Raw genomic sequence first — 21,868 nt, 5'->3', positions numbered from 1 at the left:
TAACACCAGAATATTAACTTCTTAGAGCAGGGGTCTCCAAACTTGGCAACTTTAAGACTTGTGGACTTCAACTCCCAGAATTCTCCAGCCAGCTTAAGTCTTAAAGTTGCCAAGTTTGGAGACCTCTATCTTAGAGACTATCCCAAACTGTTAGGCAAACAGCAACAATTAAAAACATTTACCAAGGATTTGTTGGGAATTTATAGTTCCATGTTTTTTCCTACTCTGAGGGTGAAGGGAGGCATATTATGAGATATACCACAGTCAGAAATTGGAGCTGGGAAGATCAGCTTTGCCAGCGTGTTGAGCCATCCCTGGGACCACATGGGTTTAGAACCATTCTTGCATGCATTACTACCTCTGATAGTCTGAATCTCCTCCTCTGCTCTGCCTTTTGGTGGCCAGCCTTGCATTTGTTTTTAAAAAATGATTCAACTCCTCCCCTCTTGGAGCTTTCCTGATTCTCATGGAGAAAAGAATTAATTGCAAAGCAATTCAGTGTTACATTTACTGGGCACTTTAACATGAATAAATAAACAAACAAATACCAGCATCTCTGAAAAATAAATTAATGCAAAATTTGAAAATAAATATCATTTGTGTATGTTCAAAAATAAATATTAAACGGAGTTTCCCTAGCCTTCACACTCCAACTGCACCATTACCCACCCTGTCATCAGCCCCGTCAAGTAATCAAGCACATGGCAGGGCTTCAGAAAGTACATGGTAGAGGAATAGGAGGCTCGGAAGAGGCACAGATAGGCTACATTTCTTAAATTAGCTTGATGAAACTATTCCAGTGACTCACACAGAGTAACAGGGAGCACAATGAAAAAATGGCAGTTATGTAACATGACTTGTTGAAGAGCAGATACAAAAGCCACAATGAGGTGCTTGGGTTGAATGTTCTTCTTACAGAGGCAGGTCAGTGCTGTTATGTCGTGTTTTCCTGGAAGTCCCATCGTCCTTAGGCAGTGCTCTCTGCAAGCTGGACATGGCTGCTGTCTTTTTATGGTCAATGACCGCATAGGAATTGGTCCTGTGGGCAGGATGGGCAACCGCACATGGGACATGGGGGACTGGTATGCTTTGGCGCCCTTTACAGGGATCATCTTGCAGTTCTACCTGGATATAATTGAGTTGCCTTGGCTGCTCCAAATAGGGCCGGCAGAAGTCGAAATTGAAAACACTCGGGGTACAACTGCGGCGCTGTTGCAAGCAACCTCCCCTGCGCATGCCTCCATGTAGGGCAACCCTTTCTGAATTCATGTAACTTCGTAAAGGGTCGTCTTCTTCAATTTCTGGATAACCAGCAGAGGAAGGTGTCATTGCATCACTGGAGTCCTCGTCATCCTGGCCCCGTCTTAGGGGCTGACACTCCCACACAGGAGGCAATGATGGTAGGTTCTCATAGTGCAGTAGGGCGGTCCGGCGATGGGAGCAACTGGCAGGATTCAGGTCCTCACGAGGAATTTTCAAGCGCCCGCTACCCTGACGAAGTAAGGTTCCTCGTGAAGGCAGAAGACCATTGAGGTTTTCATAAACACACTTGGGGGCGAGGCACTCTTCTTTGTAATCGTTGTTGTTGTTGTTATGAGGGGTGCAGAAATGTCTTGAGCACTCCCAGTGGGGTCGACAGTAGCCTTCACATTTCATCCTGTGCCTATAACCCAGGTTCGGGCCCAAAACAAACTTCACTTCTCCTGGCTGAAGGTAAACATGGGGATTCCGGTCCTCCAGGGAACAGCTATGGTTGGAATGAGCAATCGGAGGATGAACTTCAGGTAAGGAGTGCATACAATGATGGCCCCTTATTTCACCTTCACCACTGGCTGTGTTTACGTAGGTGTGGGACTGCAAAAAAAAAATATTAGCAGGTGCTGAGAATAAATATTGTTTAGAAATCCTGCATTATTTATTATGAATCATAGGATTAATAAGAATCTGTACAGCATTTAAAAATGCATAAATCTTTAACAGCAACAATATTAAAAAGAACTATAGTCCCATCTTAACCTTGGATTCTGTTATTAATAATTCTAAACATGTTCCCTGACTTGAAAATACTTTTTACAAAACCTTATTATCAGATAACACCTGTGCTATCACACGATATTATTTTACATAATCAAATCTTGTACAATCAGTCCCTGACCCAAAATCATTTGTTTGAGTGACCATTCAAAGTTACAATGGCACTGAAGAAAGTGACTTATGACAGTTTTTCACACAACCTGTGGTCACATGATCAAAATTCAGATGCTTGGCAACTGGCATGTATTTATGATGGCTTCCCTGGGTCATGTGATCACTTTCGCGACCTTCTGACAAGCAAAGTCAATCCAGGTTCACTTAACAGCTGTGTTCCTAATTTAACAACTGCAGTGATTCACTTAAAAACCGTGCTAAAGGTTGTAAAATGAGGCAAAATTCACTTAATAACTGTCTCACTTAGCAGTGGAAGTTTGGGACTCAATTGTGGTCTTAAGACAAGGACTACCTGTATGCAGGGGGGGAAAAAGACAACACCACCACAATTCTTGTTTAATCAAGAAAAAAATGTACACGGTTATGAAAAACCCATCCTAGCCTTATTTTTATTTGAGGGTAGATGTAGGTAAAAAAGATGTAGGTAAAATGATCAATACCCAGTGCAATAATAAGGCAGCATTATTATTGTTAGGGATAACATTGTTTTACCCTAACTGTTTTGGGTAAAGATAATAAAATGATGAATCATGGTTTGTCAGATAAAGTGTATGTGACTTTAAGCTAAAGGAATGTACTTAAGGTGCAGCTGTAAAGTAGTACTATATAAGCAGCAAGGCACTCTCTGGCTCTTACTGGCTGGCTTATTGAAGACTGCGTTCTTGCTGGATCGGGAGGAGGAGAAGTGTTGGATTACTTTGAAGATATTTCTCAATGGAGAGAAGATAAGTTTTGGACAGATTTATTATATGTGTACTGACACTGGCTATTCGACACGGACTTTGCAATTAGAGTATCCCGACAAGAATTGACTGAAATTGATATATGACTAATGGACTGTTTATTTGACTATGCTATAATTCTTAAATGGAATAAACTATATTTTTGATAGCACAAGCGTATCTGTATTTTTACTGCGTGTTAACTAGAAAACTTATCTCACACATTTACCTGTCTTCCTATCTGACTTAGCTGCACGTTCTGTTTAGTTTGTTTTCCTTAACACCCGTTGGGAATCCAGGCTTAACACTGGTTATGGGCCCAGAGAGACTGCAAAGTTAGTTTAACTAGGATAAAAACAGGTTTATGTAAAAAGTGAGATTTTGTGTTGTTACACGTTACAGTAAACAGACAGCTGTGTTTTATCAATTATAGTTTTATATCCATATAGTGAAATATGGCACAAGACAGTCTACAAAGTTTGTCCCTTATATCCAAGCTAGATGGAACAAACTATGTTTCATGGTCTATGAAATATAGTCTACTTCTACGAAGAGAAGGTCTGTGGAACATAATTGAAAACCCACCAAACGTAGAAGAATGGGATTCTGAAGATGAGGAAGATAGTAAAAAGATAGAAGAATTTAAACAGAAAAATGAACAAGCACTTTGCATCATAGGACTAACATTAACTGATCAGCAACTTGTTCATATACGTGAAGAGCAAACAGCTGTTGGGTGTTGGCAAAAACTGAGGAGGATTTATGTTCGAGATAACGTTGGTGCTCACACAAATCTAACACGGAAGCTTTTCCAGACGTATCTCCAAAAGAATGGTGATATGCTGAGTCATTTGAATACTATGAAAAGCATTTTCCAAGAACTTCATGAGAAGGAGTTAATTTTCTCTGAGCTACACCAGGTCTACATAATTCTATCTTCATTAGACGAAAGTTTTGATGACTACGTAACTTCCCTTGAAATATTGCCTAAAGAAAGCCTAACTTTAACTGATATCACTGGCAGATTGATTGAAGAGGCCAGAAGAAGGCTTGAAAGAGATCAGTTAAGGAGGGAGCAACCTCAAAAGGAAAATAATGAATCTCCTACTGCATACGCAATTAAAAAGTGTTTTAATTGTGGAGGAAGAGGACATTTTGCAAGATTTTGTAAGAAACCAAAGCGCAAGAATGCAAGCCAGAATGCTGTAAGCCATCAAAGAAGAAATAAGAATTATGAGTTAGCAATGTATAGTAATGGAGTTGTAAAAAATAATTTATGGGTGGTTGACAGTGGTGCGTCCCACTGTATTACAAATGATAACAAAAAATTTGTAAAAATGTCCAAGAGTTCACAGCATATCTCATTGGCAAACGGATGGAAACTGAAGGCAAAAGGTGAAGGTATAGCTCATTGTTCTAGTATAAATGAGAACATAAAAATGTTATATGTACCTCAACTTAAATTTAATTTGCTTTCAGTTAGAATGTTAGTTAGATTAGGATACATAGTTACCTTTAGGGGAGATACTTGTTTAATTGAAAAAGAAGGTAAGAAAATTACTGCATCTTTAAGAGGTGACTTATATGTGTTAAATGATAATGGTTTAGAAGTGGCTAACACGGTTTATGAAAATAAGAAACCTCATGATGAATGTATTCACTTGTTACACCGAAGGTTAGGTCATTTAAATTTTAAAATGATTAAGAGAACTGTTCAACTATCTAAAGGAATAAGTTTGAAACCTTGTAATAAGTATTTGCAATGTTCTGCTTGTAATCAAAACAAAAGCAAAGTTATACCGGCAAATAGAGTTGATGGATTTACTACCAAAGAGCCTTTAGAGGTAGTATTTGCCGATATAATAGGTCCTAAAAAAGCCAAGTGTAGGTGGTGCTAGATACATATTAAGCATAATGGACCACTATTCTAGGTATGGTTTCTGTTTTCTAATGAAGAGAAAAACTGAAACGTATACAAATTTCTTTAATTGGTTAAAATTTGCAGAGAGGAAAACAAAAAAGAAATTAGTAACTCTTATAACAGATAATGGTACGGAATTTACAAATAATAAATTCCAGAATAGACTTAGAATGGCAGGTATTCAACATAAAAAGTCTGCACCATATAGGCCTCAGCATAATTCATTTATAGAGAGAAGAGGCCAAACACTGCAATCAATGGGAAGGACAATGTTATCTGATTCTGGATTACCTGACAATTTGTGGGGAGAAGCTATAATGTGTGGGAATCACATATTAAACAATGTTGTTAATTCAACAACAGGTGAATTACCATTCACTCTGTGGCATGGTAGGAAACCTGATTTGAGTTATATTCACACATTTGGTGCACCAGCATTGTTCATATCCCTACACAACTCAGGCACAAAGGACAACATAGAGCTAAAAGATTAATTTTTGTTGGATATCAAGCAAACCATAGATCTTATAGATTCTGGGAACCAGGTACATCTAGAGTATACTGCAGTGCTAGTGCACAATTCCTAGAACATATAGGATGGAATAGATTAGAACAGGATTCAGATAATGACGTAATTATAGAACCCTATAAGAGGCAGAAAGAAAAGACTAGTTATAAGAAAAGTCCAATTAAAGAAGAAATCCATGAAGAGCAAATAGAATCAGATCAAGAGGAAATAATTGATCAAGAAGAGATAGATAGTCAAGAACAGGAAATAAAGGAAAGTCCACCTGTAAGTCCTGTTATACCTAGACGCACAACGCGTATAACTAAACCACCTGATAGATATCAGGCAAGTATTGTTTGCCAAGTAAATAAAGTTCCTACTAGCATAGATGAACTTAAGATGTATCCTGCTAAGGAACAGGAGAATTGGAAAAAGGCAATGGAAAAAGAGTTAAATTCATTAAAGGAAATGAAGGTTTATGAAGAAACCAAATTACCTCAAGGAGAAAAATCCATTGGATGCAAATGGATATTTAAAGTAAAGACTGGAAATAATGGGAAAATAACTTATAAGGCTAGGTTAGTAGCACAAGGATTTAATCAAAATGTATTTGATTATGATGAGGTATTTGCACCAAATCTTAAGGCTACAACTTTAAGAGCAGCTTTAGTGTGGGCAGCTAAGAATAATTATATAGTTAACCATTTAGACGTAGAAACTGCATATCTGCATGCACCATTGAAGCATACAATATATTTGAAAAAACCAATTGGTATAAATGATAATAAAGTAAATAGCAATGATTGTTGGAAACTCAAGAAGAGTTTATATGGATTGAAACAATCTGGCTATGAATGGAACCAATATATTGTGAAAGAATTAAACAATATAGGGTTTAAATCTGTTTTAGCAGATCCATGTATGTTTAAAAGAGAAAATAATGGAACGGTGTCATTATTGTTATTATTTACAGATGATATTGCTTTGATTACTAAGACCAATAATGAAGCTACTGAGATTATTTCATTATTAGCCAAAAGGATAAAATTAAAGCATTTAGGTGAAATTAAAAAGTATCTAGGATTGACAATTAATAAAACCACAAAAGGATTTAAGATATCTCAAGAGGATAAAATTTGCCAATTAATTAAATTGTATAAAATGGAACTTTGTAAGCCTGCAAAGACTCCAATGAGTCAGGAAATTTGCAAAATTGATGCTCAAAGTCCCAAATTTGATAAGACCATATATCAATCTTTGATTGGTAGCTTATCATATATAAGCAATTGGTCTAGGCCAGATATAGCTTATATTATTAATCAGCTGGCACGATATAATAATGATCCACATCAATGTCATTGGCAAGCATTAAAGAGAATTTTAAGATATCTTAAAGGAACAATGCATCATGCATTGTATCTAGAGCCAAAAGGTGATTTGATTCTTAGTGCCTATGCAGATGCAAGTTTTGCAACTGACATAAATACTAGAAAATCAACATCTGGGATGGTTATATTATTTGGTAAGACTTTAATAGGGTGGAGGTCTATCAGGCAATAGCATATTAGCTTGTCAACGATGGAAGCAGAATTTTCATGTCTGTCATTACTATGCACTGACTTAATTCTGTACAGTTATTATTAGACATGGGTATAACTGTTAAAGGAATCTATTATTGTGTACGAAGACAACCAGGCAGCTATACAATTAGCTACTAATATTGCTGTAAAGACTAGATCAAAGCATACTGATTTAAGATACTTAAATGTTAGAGAATCTGTAAAAATGGTCTAATTAAACTTGAGTACTGCATGACGGAAGAAAATATTGCAGACCAGTTTACAAAAGCACAAGGTGTTGTAAAATTTAAAGAGAGTTGTGACAATTATGATTTGAAAGTGTAAATGGATATATTATTGTAATATTTATTATTATTACCCAAAAGGGGAGAATGTTAGGGATAACATTGTTTTACCCTAACTGTTTTGGGTAAAGATAATAAAATGATGAATCATGGTTTGTCAGATAAAGTGTATGTGACTTTAAGCTAAAGGAATGTAATTAAGGGTGCAGCTGTAAAAGTACTATATAAGCAGCAAGGCACTCTCTGGCTCTTACTGGCTGGCTTATTGAAGACTGCGTTCTTGCTGGATCGGGGAGGAGAAGTAGTGTTGGATTACTTTGAAGATATTTCTCAACGGAGAGAAGATAAGTTTTGGACAGATTTATTATATGTGTACGGACACTGGCTATTCGACACGGACTTTGCAATTAGAGTATCCCCGACAAGAATTGACTGAAATTGATATATGACTAATGGACTGTTTATTTGACTATGCTATAATTCTTAAATGGAATAAACTATATTTTTGATAGCACAAGCGTATCTGTATTTTTACTGTGTGTTAACTAGAAAACTTATCTCACACATTTACCTGTCTTCCTATCTGACTTCGCTGCACGTTCTGTTTAGTTTGTTTTCCTTAACACCCGTTGGGGAATCCAGGCTTAACAATTATTATTATTATTATTATTATTATTGCTGTTGTTGTGACTTTCTCATAACTGGAAATGAATACATCTTCTCAATAAGCAATTTTTCCTGAAAATCAAACTTAGAAAGTTAATTCATAAGTAAAAAAAGAACAGGTGCCTATTTTCCTAGAACAACATTAACTGGCATAGTTAAAATTGATTGGCACAGTTCGTATTAATTGGTGCAGTGTTCTATTTCATATGCAATACTTACTTGCCCATCAGGGATAATAAGAGCATGTGTACCGTCCTCCCCAATGGAAGAATGCCTTAGACCACTCATGGGGGCATGGCAGGCTGCAGGGCAAGATGAGGATTCCATAGGGAAGCTGTGGAACCCATTAGGAAAGCCTGGGACTATATATTCAAAACAATGAAGAAATGGGAGCACAATTAGCTTTACACAAAAACACATTTAGCAAAAATACCCCAAAATACTTTGCTAATAGACCAATGGACCCAGATTGTATGATGAAGTTCTCTACTGTAACGAGACAGAACAATTATAAAAATTACGCTAAAGTACCTCAAATCTAAGTGCAAAATAAATCAAAAGTCAAGATAACCAAATCAAATAATAATCTTCCTACTTCTCATGTATACTTTCTACAGTAGTTCTGGCGATATTTTACTGGAAACTTAAACATATCTGATCATTGTGTTTGGTTGCCTTAGAAATAAAGCAACAAGCTCACATAAAACTTAAAACTTTACAATAAGCAAAAGACATGAATGAAAAGTAGAGCTGATTTTATGGGACCAGATGATTAAGTAATTAACAACATCTACTTGGAGATGAAATAGGTTGATACAACTGTTGCAAATGTACTGAGCCCTACAAGTATCCCCAGTTCAGAGAAAATGTATATGGAAACAAGGCAATGATTCTCTTGCATAAATTAGAAATGCCCAATACTATAAACATATTACAACTGCATTATAAAAGTGGATTGTCATTACGGTTTCAACTGTGAGATGACAATGTTGGCAACTCAACACTGACTCAAAACAGGGCCAAGTTCTGATAACATTTTATATAAAGTAGGGTATAAATGTTTGGCACATGCTTAAAGAATGGTTTCACCTCATACAAGTATTCAAATTCCTATCAAAACAAAATATTCTAACCAAGAAGAAATGTCTGTGGAGATTCTCAGTCATCCAGGTCATAATTGACTCAAAGGTGCGTTTTTCTTTAAAAGGCAACTGGACTGTTTTTTTCCTTGAGGAAGATATTTTGCTTCTCATCCAAGAAGCTTCATCAGTTCTGATGGCAAAAGGATGGAAGGTTCCACAACCAATTGCACCCTGATTCAGGTGACCCTGAGGGCACACATAAACTCCCAAGTGGTCTCTACAGCTCTCAGAGAGTGCTAATGCAAAGAAATACAATCCTTCCATCCCCCGCCGTCCTATCAGAATCTATCCTTCGATTTCCCTCCCTTATCCAGTCTCAACTGTCAATACCTATCCTTCCATCCCGCCGCCATCAGAACTGATGAATGAAAAGCATTCACTGGATGAAAAGCAAAAGGTTTTTCTTCTTCTTCCACACGGAAAAAAACAGTCCAGTTGTCTTTTGAAGAAAAAAGAACCTTTGAGACACCAAGAAGAAATGATCTAGAGTAAAGGCCAACATAGGCCTCATTCCCCTATCCAGTTTGTAAGAGGGTCTCACTCTCGGGTGTCTGGGGAGTCCGGGGTAGTTCCAGTTCAGCTGCATTCCTTGTAATGACAACAGGCTCCTCCACCACACTGATACTATTACACTGCATCAGATCCTGCAGCAAATTAAATATCTCTTCAGCTCTTGAGCACTTGAATGCAAAAATTCCTAGGCGAAGAAGAGAAGGTCTATTTTAATGCTAGTGTGTTCACACTCTCTAAAACAAGAAATGCATTTCAAATAAAGATAAAGCAGCACTAACAAAATGCACCATTACTCCAGCCATATGCCTCTATTCTAAACATTAGCAGATTACCAAATACAATGAAAGCAATATGATTGCATAGACATTTGGACAAATCAAAAGGATAGGATTAAGCTGTAACATGTGATTAATGCACACTGAAGCCAAAGGTCTGGTCCTGAGATTACACCTTAATTTAGGAGCCCCTTAGAAATATGTTGACTGCTTACCAACTTAATTTATATCTTTGGACATGAGGACAAGTCTTCAAAATTATAAATATTACTGTAAATGCTAATTGTGTAATTAGTTATACAAATTAATAATAAGGGAAGCAGAAAAAATGAATCAAAAGGTGATACTGTCATGATATATTTATTGAAAGAGACTGTCTCTTTAGAGAAGAGCTTCAGGACCACTGAAATTTCAAGTCCATCATTTGCAAGAAGCTGGGAAGAAGAAACCATAATTTCTGAAGAATAGTTGAGCTCAAACTATTTAGGACTTCAAAATCAAAACAAAGATATTTGGTTATTGAGCAAGTCTCTCAGTCAGGCAGCTATCCTCATCTACTGGGTTATACATAAAATGGAATTATGGTTTCATTTGTGCAACATTCTGGCCAAGAATAAAAGTGTTCTATAATTTGAATGCATTTCAACATACCCAGGTGGTATAGATATACATAGTTAGAACATAACTTAGAACTGCTAACCATGAAATACCGGTAGTACATTTACATTACTGTTTATTGTTGTTGTGTTTTGAAATAATTATAAAGAGAAAGAATTGAAATTGATTTTTTTTCTACAGTTCCACTGTTATTCACTTGCATTTTCCATATTCCAATGAAAGTAAGAAACAGAATGGGAATTGAAAAAGAACAAGTTATTATTATTGTTACTAGTATTACTTGGTAAATGTTCAACTATGCTCCATAGCCCATGAGAAATTTGAGGAAAACATTATCTGTATCTTATTTGGGCAAAAAATAAGCCTGCAACAGCATGAGCCTGCATAAAGAATCTAACAAGCTGTTTCCATTTAAATTTGCCAGCTCAATGTTGAGGTTAGACCCTTTTTTGCAAATCATCAGTAATTAACAGGATTGTACTGGTACATGTCTGGGAAGCACAGTAATTTGCTTTTCTATTAAACTGCAACACCTGCCCACCACCCATAAATACTTTTATCAATTGACTCTCTATTCTGAACTAACCAATCAGATACCGGCATGCACAGACATAAATCAAAAACCCATAGCAACAAGGACAAGAACATGGCAACAACAGCTGCAATTCTGAATAAAAATATTCTAACACACACACACACACACACACACACACGTCAATAGATCCTACACATTTTCTGTCTTAACTTCCTGATATTAAGAATGATCATTCAAGTGAAATAAGCTTTAAAATCCAACCATGAGAGAAAGGAATGTGAAAAGAATCAAAGGACATTCACATAATGCAAGGGAAATAATGAAACTTACAACCATTGAAAATCAAACCTGCCTTTTTTATCCACACTGCTTTGACTCAAGGCCTTTCATATTTTTTTGCTATTTCATTGGTAACATAAGAGATCACACTGCTGGCACAAACTAATGCCAATGGTGATCAAACCATGGGTTACAAATAGGCAGCCAGCTAGATAATATTCCTACCAAAGTCACCTTATAGATAGGCCTCAACTTATGACCGTATGTTCAACAATCATGAAGTTACAGTGGCACTGAACAAATGGTACCGTATATGCCGGCGTATAAGACGACCCGGCGTATAAGACGACCCCACAACATTTCCACTCAAAATATAGTTTGTTATATACTCGCCCCTCTTCCGCACGCCTTCCACTTTTGCACTTTTTTTTTTTGAGGCACTTTTGCGCACCGTGGAAAAGCGAATCCCGTGAAGCCGAAAGGAGCAACCAGCCTTCTCCCAGCTCCCAAGGAAGCAGGCTCGCACCGCCCGGGCTCCGCTGAGGTATCCGGCTGGGGCTGTCAGGAGTTGTTACCACTGGTGCAGCTCCATGCTCCAGTCCGCGTTGCCTCGGGAAGGAAAGGCAAAAGGAAGAGCCGTGGCGGCGCTTTGCAATGGCAGCAGCGGCTCCTGGTTTTGCCTTTCCTTCCCGAGGCAATGCAGGACTGGAGCCGCGGAGCCGCGCCAGCGGTAACAACTCCTGACAGCCCCAGCCGGATACCTCAGCGGAGCTCAGGCGGTGCAAGCCTCGTTTCCTTGGGAGCTGGGAGAAGGCTGGCTGCTCCTTTCGGCTTCACGGGATTCTTTCCACGGTCGCAAAAGTGTCTCAGCCGGGCAGCCGCAGTGCTTCCCAATTACTATTTGCCGGCGTATAAGACGACCCGGCATATAAGACGACCCCCCCAATTGGAGGCATGTTTTTCAGGGCAAAAAAGTCGTCTTATACGCCGGCAAATACGGTATTTATGCCTGCCTGTCTACTCCTTCCCCTGCCTACTTCCCTATCTTTGCCCACAGCTCTGCAAGGCAGCTGCTGGCCACACAGGGCTTCCTTTCTGAGGTCACATGTGGCAGTTTCCTCATGTGAGGACCTGGGGGAAGGAGTCCTCATGTGGCCAGCACTGCCTTGCAAAGGGCCCAGGCAAACCTCATCAGAATTGGGAACAAGACAGAGAAGGTCAGTCGGGGGTGGTGAGAGCAGTAAGGGTCTCAGAATGCAGGGGGGGCAAGAGTGGCTGGGGCTGGTTTAGGTTAGGGCTTCTTACAGCCCCAGAGCCGTGGTGTGCAAAGTAACTTCTGAGCAGCAGCATGACAAAAGCCCCCCAACCGTGCAATTTTAGGGTGGCTTGCTGCTTTACAAAGCAGAGTACAGAGGGCCAAAAGGGCAGAAATGGGGGGATTAGGCAGTTAGGGGGAGTTGAAGGGGAGGCATTCCCTTACCTTGGAAGAACCAAGGGTTGGGGCTGGAAGGGACGAAGCTGGGAATTGCTTGGATTGGGATAGGTCCTTGGCTAACAAGTGGAGGTTGTTAACCATGACAATAGGGAGTGCTAGGACTGCCATTGCAAAGGAATGGGGCCACGCTTTATGGCTGCATTACTTAAAGCTTGAGCTTTACAACTGTATCTCTAGTGAAAGAAATTCTGGTCCTAACAGCCATCATAACTTGAGGACTATCTACAAAGGTGAAATGATGCATAGCATAGATAATGCAAAAAATGGCATTATAATGTTATAAGATAAAGTTAACCCCATATTGTTCCACAAAATGCAGCAGTACTTAAATTTAATAACAAAATAAACAAAAAAAATATAAAATTTATTTTGTTATATCAGCTCAAGAGCTAGAACTTTAATTCCAATCCTGTTAGATTTAGATTGGAATTTTAATCTGGATTAAAATACTTCTGTTTTTAAAAATGTTATTATTCTTAATATAGTCTAACTATTCTTAATGCAACAAAGGCTTAAATGATCTCAGAGTTATTCCCAATCTTGCCCATCTCACCACAGACAAAATTATATGGATTTAAAAAACTATCAGAGAATATTGGCCAGAACACTGTTGCAATGCTGTTAATGCGAAAGATGTTAGAAACCTGAATACAAGGTATTTAGACTTTCCATTAATATATGGTTGGCTTTTATGAAACAGAATACTGGATTAAATAAGGCTTTTAAAAAGTGTTCTCTCGCTAATATTTATCTGAAAACAAAAATGTGAATTTTCTTAAGTGTCATATTAGAAGACTGTTTCCATTTTTGAATCAGATTTACAACATCCTATGAGGAGAGAAACTAGATATTATCCCAAGTTAACAGCTGTCCTGCTACTTGGAGAGAAATTTACATACCCTGTCCAGTCAGGCAGCGACGTCCACTTTCAAAGGAGAAGAGGTTGGAATCATAGCCATAGCGACGCAAGCAAAGGTATGGCCACCGAACAGCATCGCGTTTATGAGTGTGCAAAACAAGCTCCCTCTGTGTCAATTCCATAATCCCTGAGCCCAGCTCCTTGCCCTCATCATCAACATTTGTCACCTGTAGAAACCAAAGCCAGTTGTCAGGAGCTACTAGTATAAACACTAAACACCATATAGTCACTGTGGCTTATTCAGGAAGGTACACCAGCCCAGTCACATCTCCATGAGGCAGTCATTTTTTTCTTATTCAGTGGTGAAATGCTTTAGAGCAATGTTTTTCAGCCTTGGCAATTTTAACATGTGTGGACTTCAGCTCCCAGAATTCCCCAGTTAGTGGACTCAGAGTAGAAGTCCATACATCTTTTAAAAAAGAAGTAAAAAAAGTAAAAGATGCTTATAGGTCTTTACCACAAGCAGCTGTGGGACACTCTGACCACTGCATGATTCCCCTTGTACCTGCCTACAAAGACTTAAAACCATGAAACCAACCATTAAATCAGTGAGGACTTGGTCTGATGACGCAAAGCTGAAGCTCCAGGCTTGCCTTGATTGCACTGATTGGAATGTTTTTGAAGATACCTCTGCAGACCTAGATGAGCTCACAGATACTGTAACAACATATGTCAGCTTCTGCGAAGACTTATGTGTACCAACAAGGAACCTGCAAATATATAGTAACAATAAACCTTGGTTCACAGCTAAACTTAAGCAGCTATGTCGTTCCAAAGAGGAAGCCTCCAGAAAAGGTGACAATGCTATACAACCAGGCCAGAAACATATTAACAAGAGAGATCAGAGTAGCAAAAAGAAGCTACTCTAAAAAGTTAAGGAATCAGTTCTCAACAAATGAACCAGCAAACATGAGGAAAACTCTTAAAAACATCGCCTGCTACAGCAAACCTCCTTCCCAGGCAGAAGGAAATCAACAACTAGCAAATGACCTGAATGTGTTTTACTGCAGGTTTGAAAGGAAACTACAGCCACCTATTTCCACAACCCCCATCTCAAACACATCAACCAAGCCTCCTACAACTGGCCCCAACCCATTGGGTTCACAACCTCTGGTGATCACAGAAAAAGAAGTGCAAGATCTATTTCACAGACAAAAGCCAGGAAAAGCACCAGGGCCAAACAAGATAACTCCTTCTTCCTTAAAAGTCTGTGCTGACCAATTGGCCCCCATCTTCACCTGAATCTTCAATAGATCACTAGAGATGTGCTATGTTCCTTCCTGCTTCAAACGCTCTACTATCATCCCAGTGCCAAAGAAGCCCTCCATCAAAGAACTGAATGACTACAGACCAGTTGCTCTAACACCTGTAGTTGTGAAAAACTTTGAAAGGCTTGTGCTGTCCCACCTGAAAACCATCATGGATCCACTATTAGATCCCATGCAGTTTGCATACCAAGCAAATAGATTGACAGATGATGCTGTTAACATGGCTCTGCATTACATCCTACAACACCTTGAATCTCCAAATACCTACGCACTTGTAAGTGGATCATAAGCTTCCTAACAGACAGGAAGCAGCAGGTGAAGCTAGGCAGAATCACATCTGATACCTGTACAATTAGCACAGCGCCCCCTCCAAGGCTGTGTGCTTTCTCCACTTCTCTTCTTCCTATATACCAATGACCCAACAGGACAGACACAGACTTCAGAGGATAATTAGGACTGCAGAAAAAACAATTACTACCAACCTGGCTTCAATGGAGAACCTGTATACTGCACAAGTCAAAAAGAGGGCTGTGAAAATATTTACAGTCCCCTCACATCCTGGACATAAACTGTTTCAACTCCTACCCTCAAAACAACACTATAGAGCACTGCACACCAGAACAACTAGACACAAGAACAGTTTTTTCTCAAAAGCCATCACTCTGCTAAACAAATAATTCCCTCAACACTGTTCAATTATTACAAAGACTGCACTATTACTGTTTATCTTCTCTTCACTCCTTATCACCCATCCCCTTCCACTTGTGACTGTATAACTGTAACTTTGTCGCTTGTATCCTTACGATTTATATTGACTGTTTCCTAGTATGATTTGATTGCTTAGTGTACCCTATGACTATCATTAAGTGTTGTACCTTATGATTCTTGATGAATGTATCTTTTCTTTTATGTATACTGAGAGTATACATACAAATTCCTTGTGTGTATCCTTAACTAGTATGATTTGATTGCTTAGTGTACCCTACACTTGGAATGTATCTTTTCTTTTATATACTGAGAGTATACACACAAATTCTATTCCAACCACCTTGCCAATAAAGAATTCTATTCTATTTCTATTCTATTCTATTCTATTCTATTCTATTCTACTCTACTCTACTCTATTCTATTCTATTCTACTCTACTCTACTCTACTCTACTCTACTCTATCTTTAAGTGCCAAGATTGAGAAACATTGCATAAGAGAAGTACTTCCTTACCAGAAAAAATATTTCAGGCAGGTACACCTAAAGTCAGTGTTAGTCCATCAACAAGACCTCAGCTATTCAGGAAAATGCTCCCTCTGGTGACATAAGGAGTGTTTTCTTAGCCTTAGCATATAATAATACTAAGAATGCATTAATCGCTGTGCTTCTACTTTGGGCATGCTATCTAAGATTCGCTGAATAATATTACTGTCTAGCACCACTCATCAACTAATTGACCCAAGTTAAATGATTCACCTTGAAAGAATTTCATGCTTTACAAACCATGCACAAAAGAAAATTGTTAGAAAATTGTCAATATTTCAAATCTCCAGACTGAAGGTTAAGCAAAAGGGGAGGACATTTAGTTGTTTTATTGAGAGATAGAATTCCTTGAAATATACAAAGAAGATAAATTTTCTTAGCTAAAGGCAGTAATATTTAACTGAAGAAAACAGCAAGAAGACTGGAAAAAAATCTGTAAAAAGGAGTTTCTTAATCCGACTTCAGTCTTGAGATGAAATTTTGTTTGGGTTAACTCACAGTGATCAATACTAGTAGAAAAACACATTATAAAAGATAAAAAAAACACATAACTTACCTTAAACTTGGTAGGGTGATTATGTGGAACCCTGTCTCGGCATGGGCTACTGCAGCACGTTCCCATGGTGTCAAAACAACAGGCAAACCCTGGAACTTAAGGAAAACCAGAATACTGAAGACCAAACTGTAAACAGCATCTTTCTAACAAAATATTTCAATGTTTCAAAAACTCATTGATGGGATTTCAGACAAACCATCATGCTCCTGCTTAAACCTTACTTAGCCATGGCTGTGAGCAGTTTTTTAAGGGGAGGATTCCCACATTCTTCACATAATCCTGTGCTGGGTGTCATGGCAATCAAGATGCCAAGAAGTCATTTATGGTTTCATAGAAACTATGTCAACTTTCACCTATGAAGAAGAGAGATAGATAAAAACACTTGAAATGACTAAGCCCCTCAAATTATCAACTGTATTTTACAGTCTCTTTTTGTACTCATATAGGTCAAGTATCATGAACAAATCATTTTAAACTTCTTTACTCTCTGGCAGAAATACAGCAGAAAATCTATTCTTCATCTATGTCACAAGGAGAATTAGAAATTTACTTTAAAATGAAAGCTTCAATTCATAAAAGTTTAATTAAAGTATTATTTTACAGCCTTCTAGGATAATTTGGTATTCCATTTTACAAAACAGAAAAGTAAAAAAGTTAACATAATTCATCAACAAAGAAACAATGGTCATAATTTATATATCTCGACACTGGATAATAAAGATTCCTTAGGCTAAAAAAATTAAGTTTTCCATTTTGGAGAACTGTGGGGTATTCCTCTGTTACCTAGTGAGAAAACAAGTTAATGACAAACATCCTTGAAAGGCATCTTGCTTATTAGTACTATATACATTGTTGTCCAAAAGGGAGATCCAGATGTTTAAGACATGCACTCATGGTACATGAATTTAAATGTGAGGCCTTAAAACAGGCATATCTGAAATTGTCTGTCTTGTAACACATCCAAGGAATCAGTGCAGGGATTCCTTCAGAGAAATTTGTGCAGAAAATGATTGCTCAAGACAGGAATTTTGACATCTACTTAAAAGAATATTGATTATATTTGAGAGGTAGAAAATGTCTACTTCCCAGATTGTTATAGGATTTGGTAATAAAACTAATGAACAATGGAGTTGTACTGAGAGTGTAAAAAATTAAACGAGAAGATTAATAGAGACTATCTTCAAGAGCTACCAATAATTCTTTAGCTATTTATCAACTATTGTCGTTTTAAAACATTCTGAATTCCAGATATTCCTAGAGTGTCTCGCTACCTGGCAGTGAATGAAAAATCCTACTTCTCCTGCACAAAGATTAATTTTAACCATTTTAATTAATCAAAAAGTTGTTAGAAATCTAACATACTTCAGTTCTCAGGAAGTTCACCTGTCTTCCATGTCGTATTTGGCAGTTTTGCTGGCTATTTCCAGCTTGGCTATAAATCGCACTTCGTTTCTGCAGGCCTGGAGTGCCAAACATTCTGCAATTAATCAACAAACAATAATTTACAGGAAAAAAACTTGCAGTTGCGCCATAATATAGTTACAGAAATAACCTATACAAAACAAATTTTGCTTATTGTTAATGCAGAATGAAAAAAAAAATACATACAAAAGTCATTTCAATGTATTAACAATTTTTCTGAACAGAAATATCTAATTCGTTTCTATAAACATTATATGGCAGCAGAATAACCATAAAAGATAACCAAGAGCTATTCAAATGAATTATTTAAGCTTTTAAGGTGCTTCTACACAAAATTTGTACTACTTCTAAATTTCCCAAAGGGGGTCTGACTGTTTCTTCTCACAAAAACAGTACAGAAGAAAGCTGCAACTGTATCAATATAGCAGTAACTATTAACCTAGGCAACAGTCTCTCCTTCATGATACAATTCCCGATTCCCTGATATACAATTAAAGAATAGCTTGCTCCAAAGCTGAAGGCCCATTTTACATTAAATTAAAACAAATGCAATTTATTATTTCTGTAAGGAGCATCAAGACTCAACCAATTCTAAAATAAATTATGCCTGTTTTCAGTGATAATGTTTATCATTATTTTGAGCATTTTTCTTGCATGAAGCAATAAATATGACTACAACAAATGAACAGGCAAAAAAACGATCAGGACTAATGAAATCTGTATTATGATTTCAATGTACATATACTATGCACTCCATGGATTTTAAGTTGCTGCTTTGTATGAGCCGTAATGCATAGTCAAGGTATGGATTAGGGGAAAAGGCTAAATAACAACATAAGCAAACGGGCCTCAAGCAGAAGATTACAGAACATTTATGCAACACTGATGAATTTTTGTTTTGAGGATGCACAAATATTTATTGTTTTTGTCTTCAAATACTTCAACTCAATACAATAAGAATTACTGCAAACTGCTGCAGATTGCAAACTACAGTTTGCAAATCAGAAACACACTCATTTCAGAACAATATTTTTCTTACATGCATTTAATTATAGTTGTATATTAAACAAAGAGCAAAAGTACAAGTTCTCTTTGTGCACAAATTTCAAATTTCTGATTTTCGAGGAAACTAAGATAGTACAGATGCTAGTGCAAAATCATAGCTGATATAGGGAAAGGAAGAAGTCATTCAAAATATAAAGATGGAAGCATACAGTATTCAAAACATTAGATATTATTTACAAACATTTGTTTCTAGAGAACTAGCATTATCTGTCCTTCAATTTAAGCCTTACTGTTGCTTACTAATATGTAATAAACATTATATTTTAAGAGTTGTTCTTCACTTGCATCTAACTATAGCATAAACACATTCCATAAACCTTTTTTTCTGGCATTGCCTTTATCTGATTTCTACATCTCAAGCAGCCTTGAGTTGTCCTTAGCTGTACTATTGTTAAAATAGTTCCCTCTTTATCCCAACATACTGTAGGTTTTGTTGAAGATACAATTGGTACACACAGGTAATCCCTTGGAGGGGGGCAGTAGATTAGACTGACCCCACTGGCCCGTTGAGATTAGTACAAATATAGTCCTGGGCACTGTCCTCCATTCCACTTTGGGTAGGATAGTCTGGTTCTTTCAAATCAAACTCTTCTACTTGAGAGATCTCTGAGCTGACACCAGTGATGTCTGTCAATAAAGCAGGAGAAAAAGAGCAACTTTCCCCATGCTTTGTCAGTTGATCAGTTTTTGAGCACAAGTTCAGTACTCTTCTTAAATGGCACTTTAGTCAATGCGTAAAATGAGTCCATTTACCAATTGACATCAGCTGATAGTCAGACTCCCTTTAAGCCCCTTCCACAAAACACCTGTGCAAAACCACAGCAGGTTCTGCCAGATGGCTAAATCTGCACCAAGCTCACATTAAGAGCAGTAGCATTTGTTGCTATCATGCCTGTAGCAGCATAAGAATGGCCATAGAGGAAAGCCAATTTTATTGTTGTATAGTTTTCTGCCAGCTCATGGGCTCCTGGATAGCCTTCAATCCAAGCATCAGGAAGACTCTTCTGAAACATGCTATCCAACATCAGGTCCTACATTATCATCTATATTATTTTTTATTATTTTTATTTTGTCAAGCGATTATAAGATGACAGGTATAAGTATAAACATAGTTATGAATACATGAAATGGATACATATAAGAAAAAAAAAACAGGACAGGGACGGTAGGCACGTTGGTGCGCTTATGCACGCCCCCTACAGACCTCTTAGGAAAGGGGTGAGGTCAATAGTAGTAGACAGCCTAAGGTTGAAGTTTTTGGGGTTTGGGGAAGAAACCACAAAGTCAAGTAGAGTATTCCAGACATTGACCACTCTGTTGCTGAAATCGTATTTCTTGCAATCAAGTTTGGTTTGAGTTTGTATCTATTGTGTTATACATACCTAAAACTGAAGCAATTTCACTTAGGACATCTTCATTTTTCTATCTGGCAGCAAATAATTTCATATATTGTTGTTCTAACATAATTTTCATTCACTGTGGTTAAAACCAAGATGTTAGGGACTACATCATGCTCAAAATGGTTGAAAAATATTAGGTTTGGGAAAGATTTCAGTTCTAATCAATTCCTATTCTTTCTACATCTCTATCACTGGTCAGTAATACACCTAAGGCAAAAATACAAAAACTACATAACACATGAACAAATCTACCAATTTTCTATAAATGACAAATGAAGACAATGCAAACTATTCCAATTACAGTCTTTTTGGACCAAGTAAAGCTCTTTCACACAAAAAGGGCTACACTGCAGTTCTGTACAATGTGATTATTCTTAAAGCATTTACTACTACTAGGAAGACAGAAGCCTACAGAGAATTAAAGCTAATCACAAAACATATAAATTATGTTCACTTACTGGCACATGATCAAAATTAGATTTGCCAATTATGTGTGTGGCAGCACTGCAATCTAGTAGTAACGGCTATCTAATGAAGCCAACATCCGAATAAATAATTTTAGTCTTTAGTGCCACCAAAATCCCTTGCTTTTACTGCAATGGATTCAAAGGCTACTTCTCCAAAACTATTGCCAGAAAAGGAAAATCACGACGAAACACTATTGCTCTCCCAGCCACCCCCCACCGGAGGGACTGCAGACTAAAAGACAAGAAAATATTCAAGGTATAAAATAAGAAGGGGACGAAACTGCTAGAATCTGATGGGTAACAAGCGAATAACAACGGCAATAAATACGAGGGTGCAAAGGAACTGGGAGAGAACTGCCGTCCTTGGCCGGCGAAAGGGTGGGAGCGGGTTGGGCTTGCAAGCGCCGGCGCCACGGGAAGACCGCCAGGAGGAGGAGGCCAGAGGACGGCGAAAGCACCGTCAGGATAAGAGATAAGCTGGCCGCCGGGTCTTAGGAGGACGGCGCGTGTTTGGGCAGGGGGAAGCCTGAGAGGTCAATACTTGCGGCACCGTCCAGGCGCGGCGCGGGATAGAAATGACGGAAGCAGCCGCTGCCGCCGCCGCGTCCCTTCGCCCAAGTCCAGCCCGGGTCTGAGACCGCCGGGAGCAGCGAAGAGCACACGAGGCAGCCTAGAGCGTCGCTCACCGTCAGGAGGACTCGGCTTTCGACGGGCCAGGAGCGAAGTGACGGCGGACCGCAACCACAGACTTTATGATTGGTAGATAGCCGTGGTC

At 38.1% G+C, this 21,868-nt stretch overlaps 1 protein-coding gene across 2 annotated transcripts; it reads right to left on the bottom strand.

Moving 5' to 3' along the window:
* Positions 1 to 224: 224 nt before the first annotated feature.
* Positions 225 to 21,343, bottom strand: FRS3 (fibroblast growth factor receptor substrate 3). Of its 2 annotated transcripts, XM_087959785.1 has the most exons (9): positions 21,242 to 21,343; positions 20,609 to 20,702; positions 18,102 to 18,216; positions 16,961 to 17,092; positions 16,740 to 16,834; positions 13,646 to 13,832; positions 9,573 to 9,728; positions 8,109 to 8,251; positions 225 to 1,854 (listed from the first exon to the last, which is right to left on the bottom strand). In XM_087959785.1, exons 5-9 carry the CDS (start codon positions 16,803 to 16,805, stop codon positions 913 to 915), a joined length of 1,494 nt encoding a protein of 497 aa, XP_087815911.1. In that variant the 5' UTR covers positions 16,806 to 16,834; positions 16,961 to 17,092; positions 18,102 to 18,216; positions 20,609 to 20,702; positions 21,242 to 21,343; the 3' UTR covers positions 225 to 912. The 2 variants fall into 2 exon arrangements, with proteins under 2 accessions (XP_087815911.1, XP_087815912.1); XM_087959786.1 differs by lacking the exon at positions 21,242 to 21,343 and having other exon boundaries at positions 20,609 to 20,741.
* Positions 21,344 to 21,868: the final 525 nt, after the last annotated feature.

This window comes from Notechis scutatus, chromosome 3 (assembly GCF_049901735.1).
Source record: "Notechis scutatus isolate UNSWTSFEM ecotype Mainland chromosome 3, rNotScu1.2, whole genome shotgun sequence".
NCBI lineage: Eukaryota > Metazoa > Chordata > Lepidosauria > Squamata > Elapidae > Notechis > Notechis scutatus.
The sequence above is the reverse complement of the archived record's forward strand: the minus strand, read 5'-3'. Positions and strand labels throughout refer to the sequence as shown.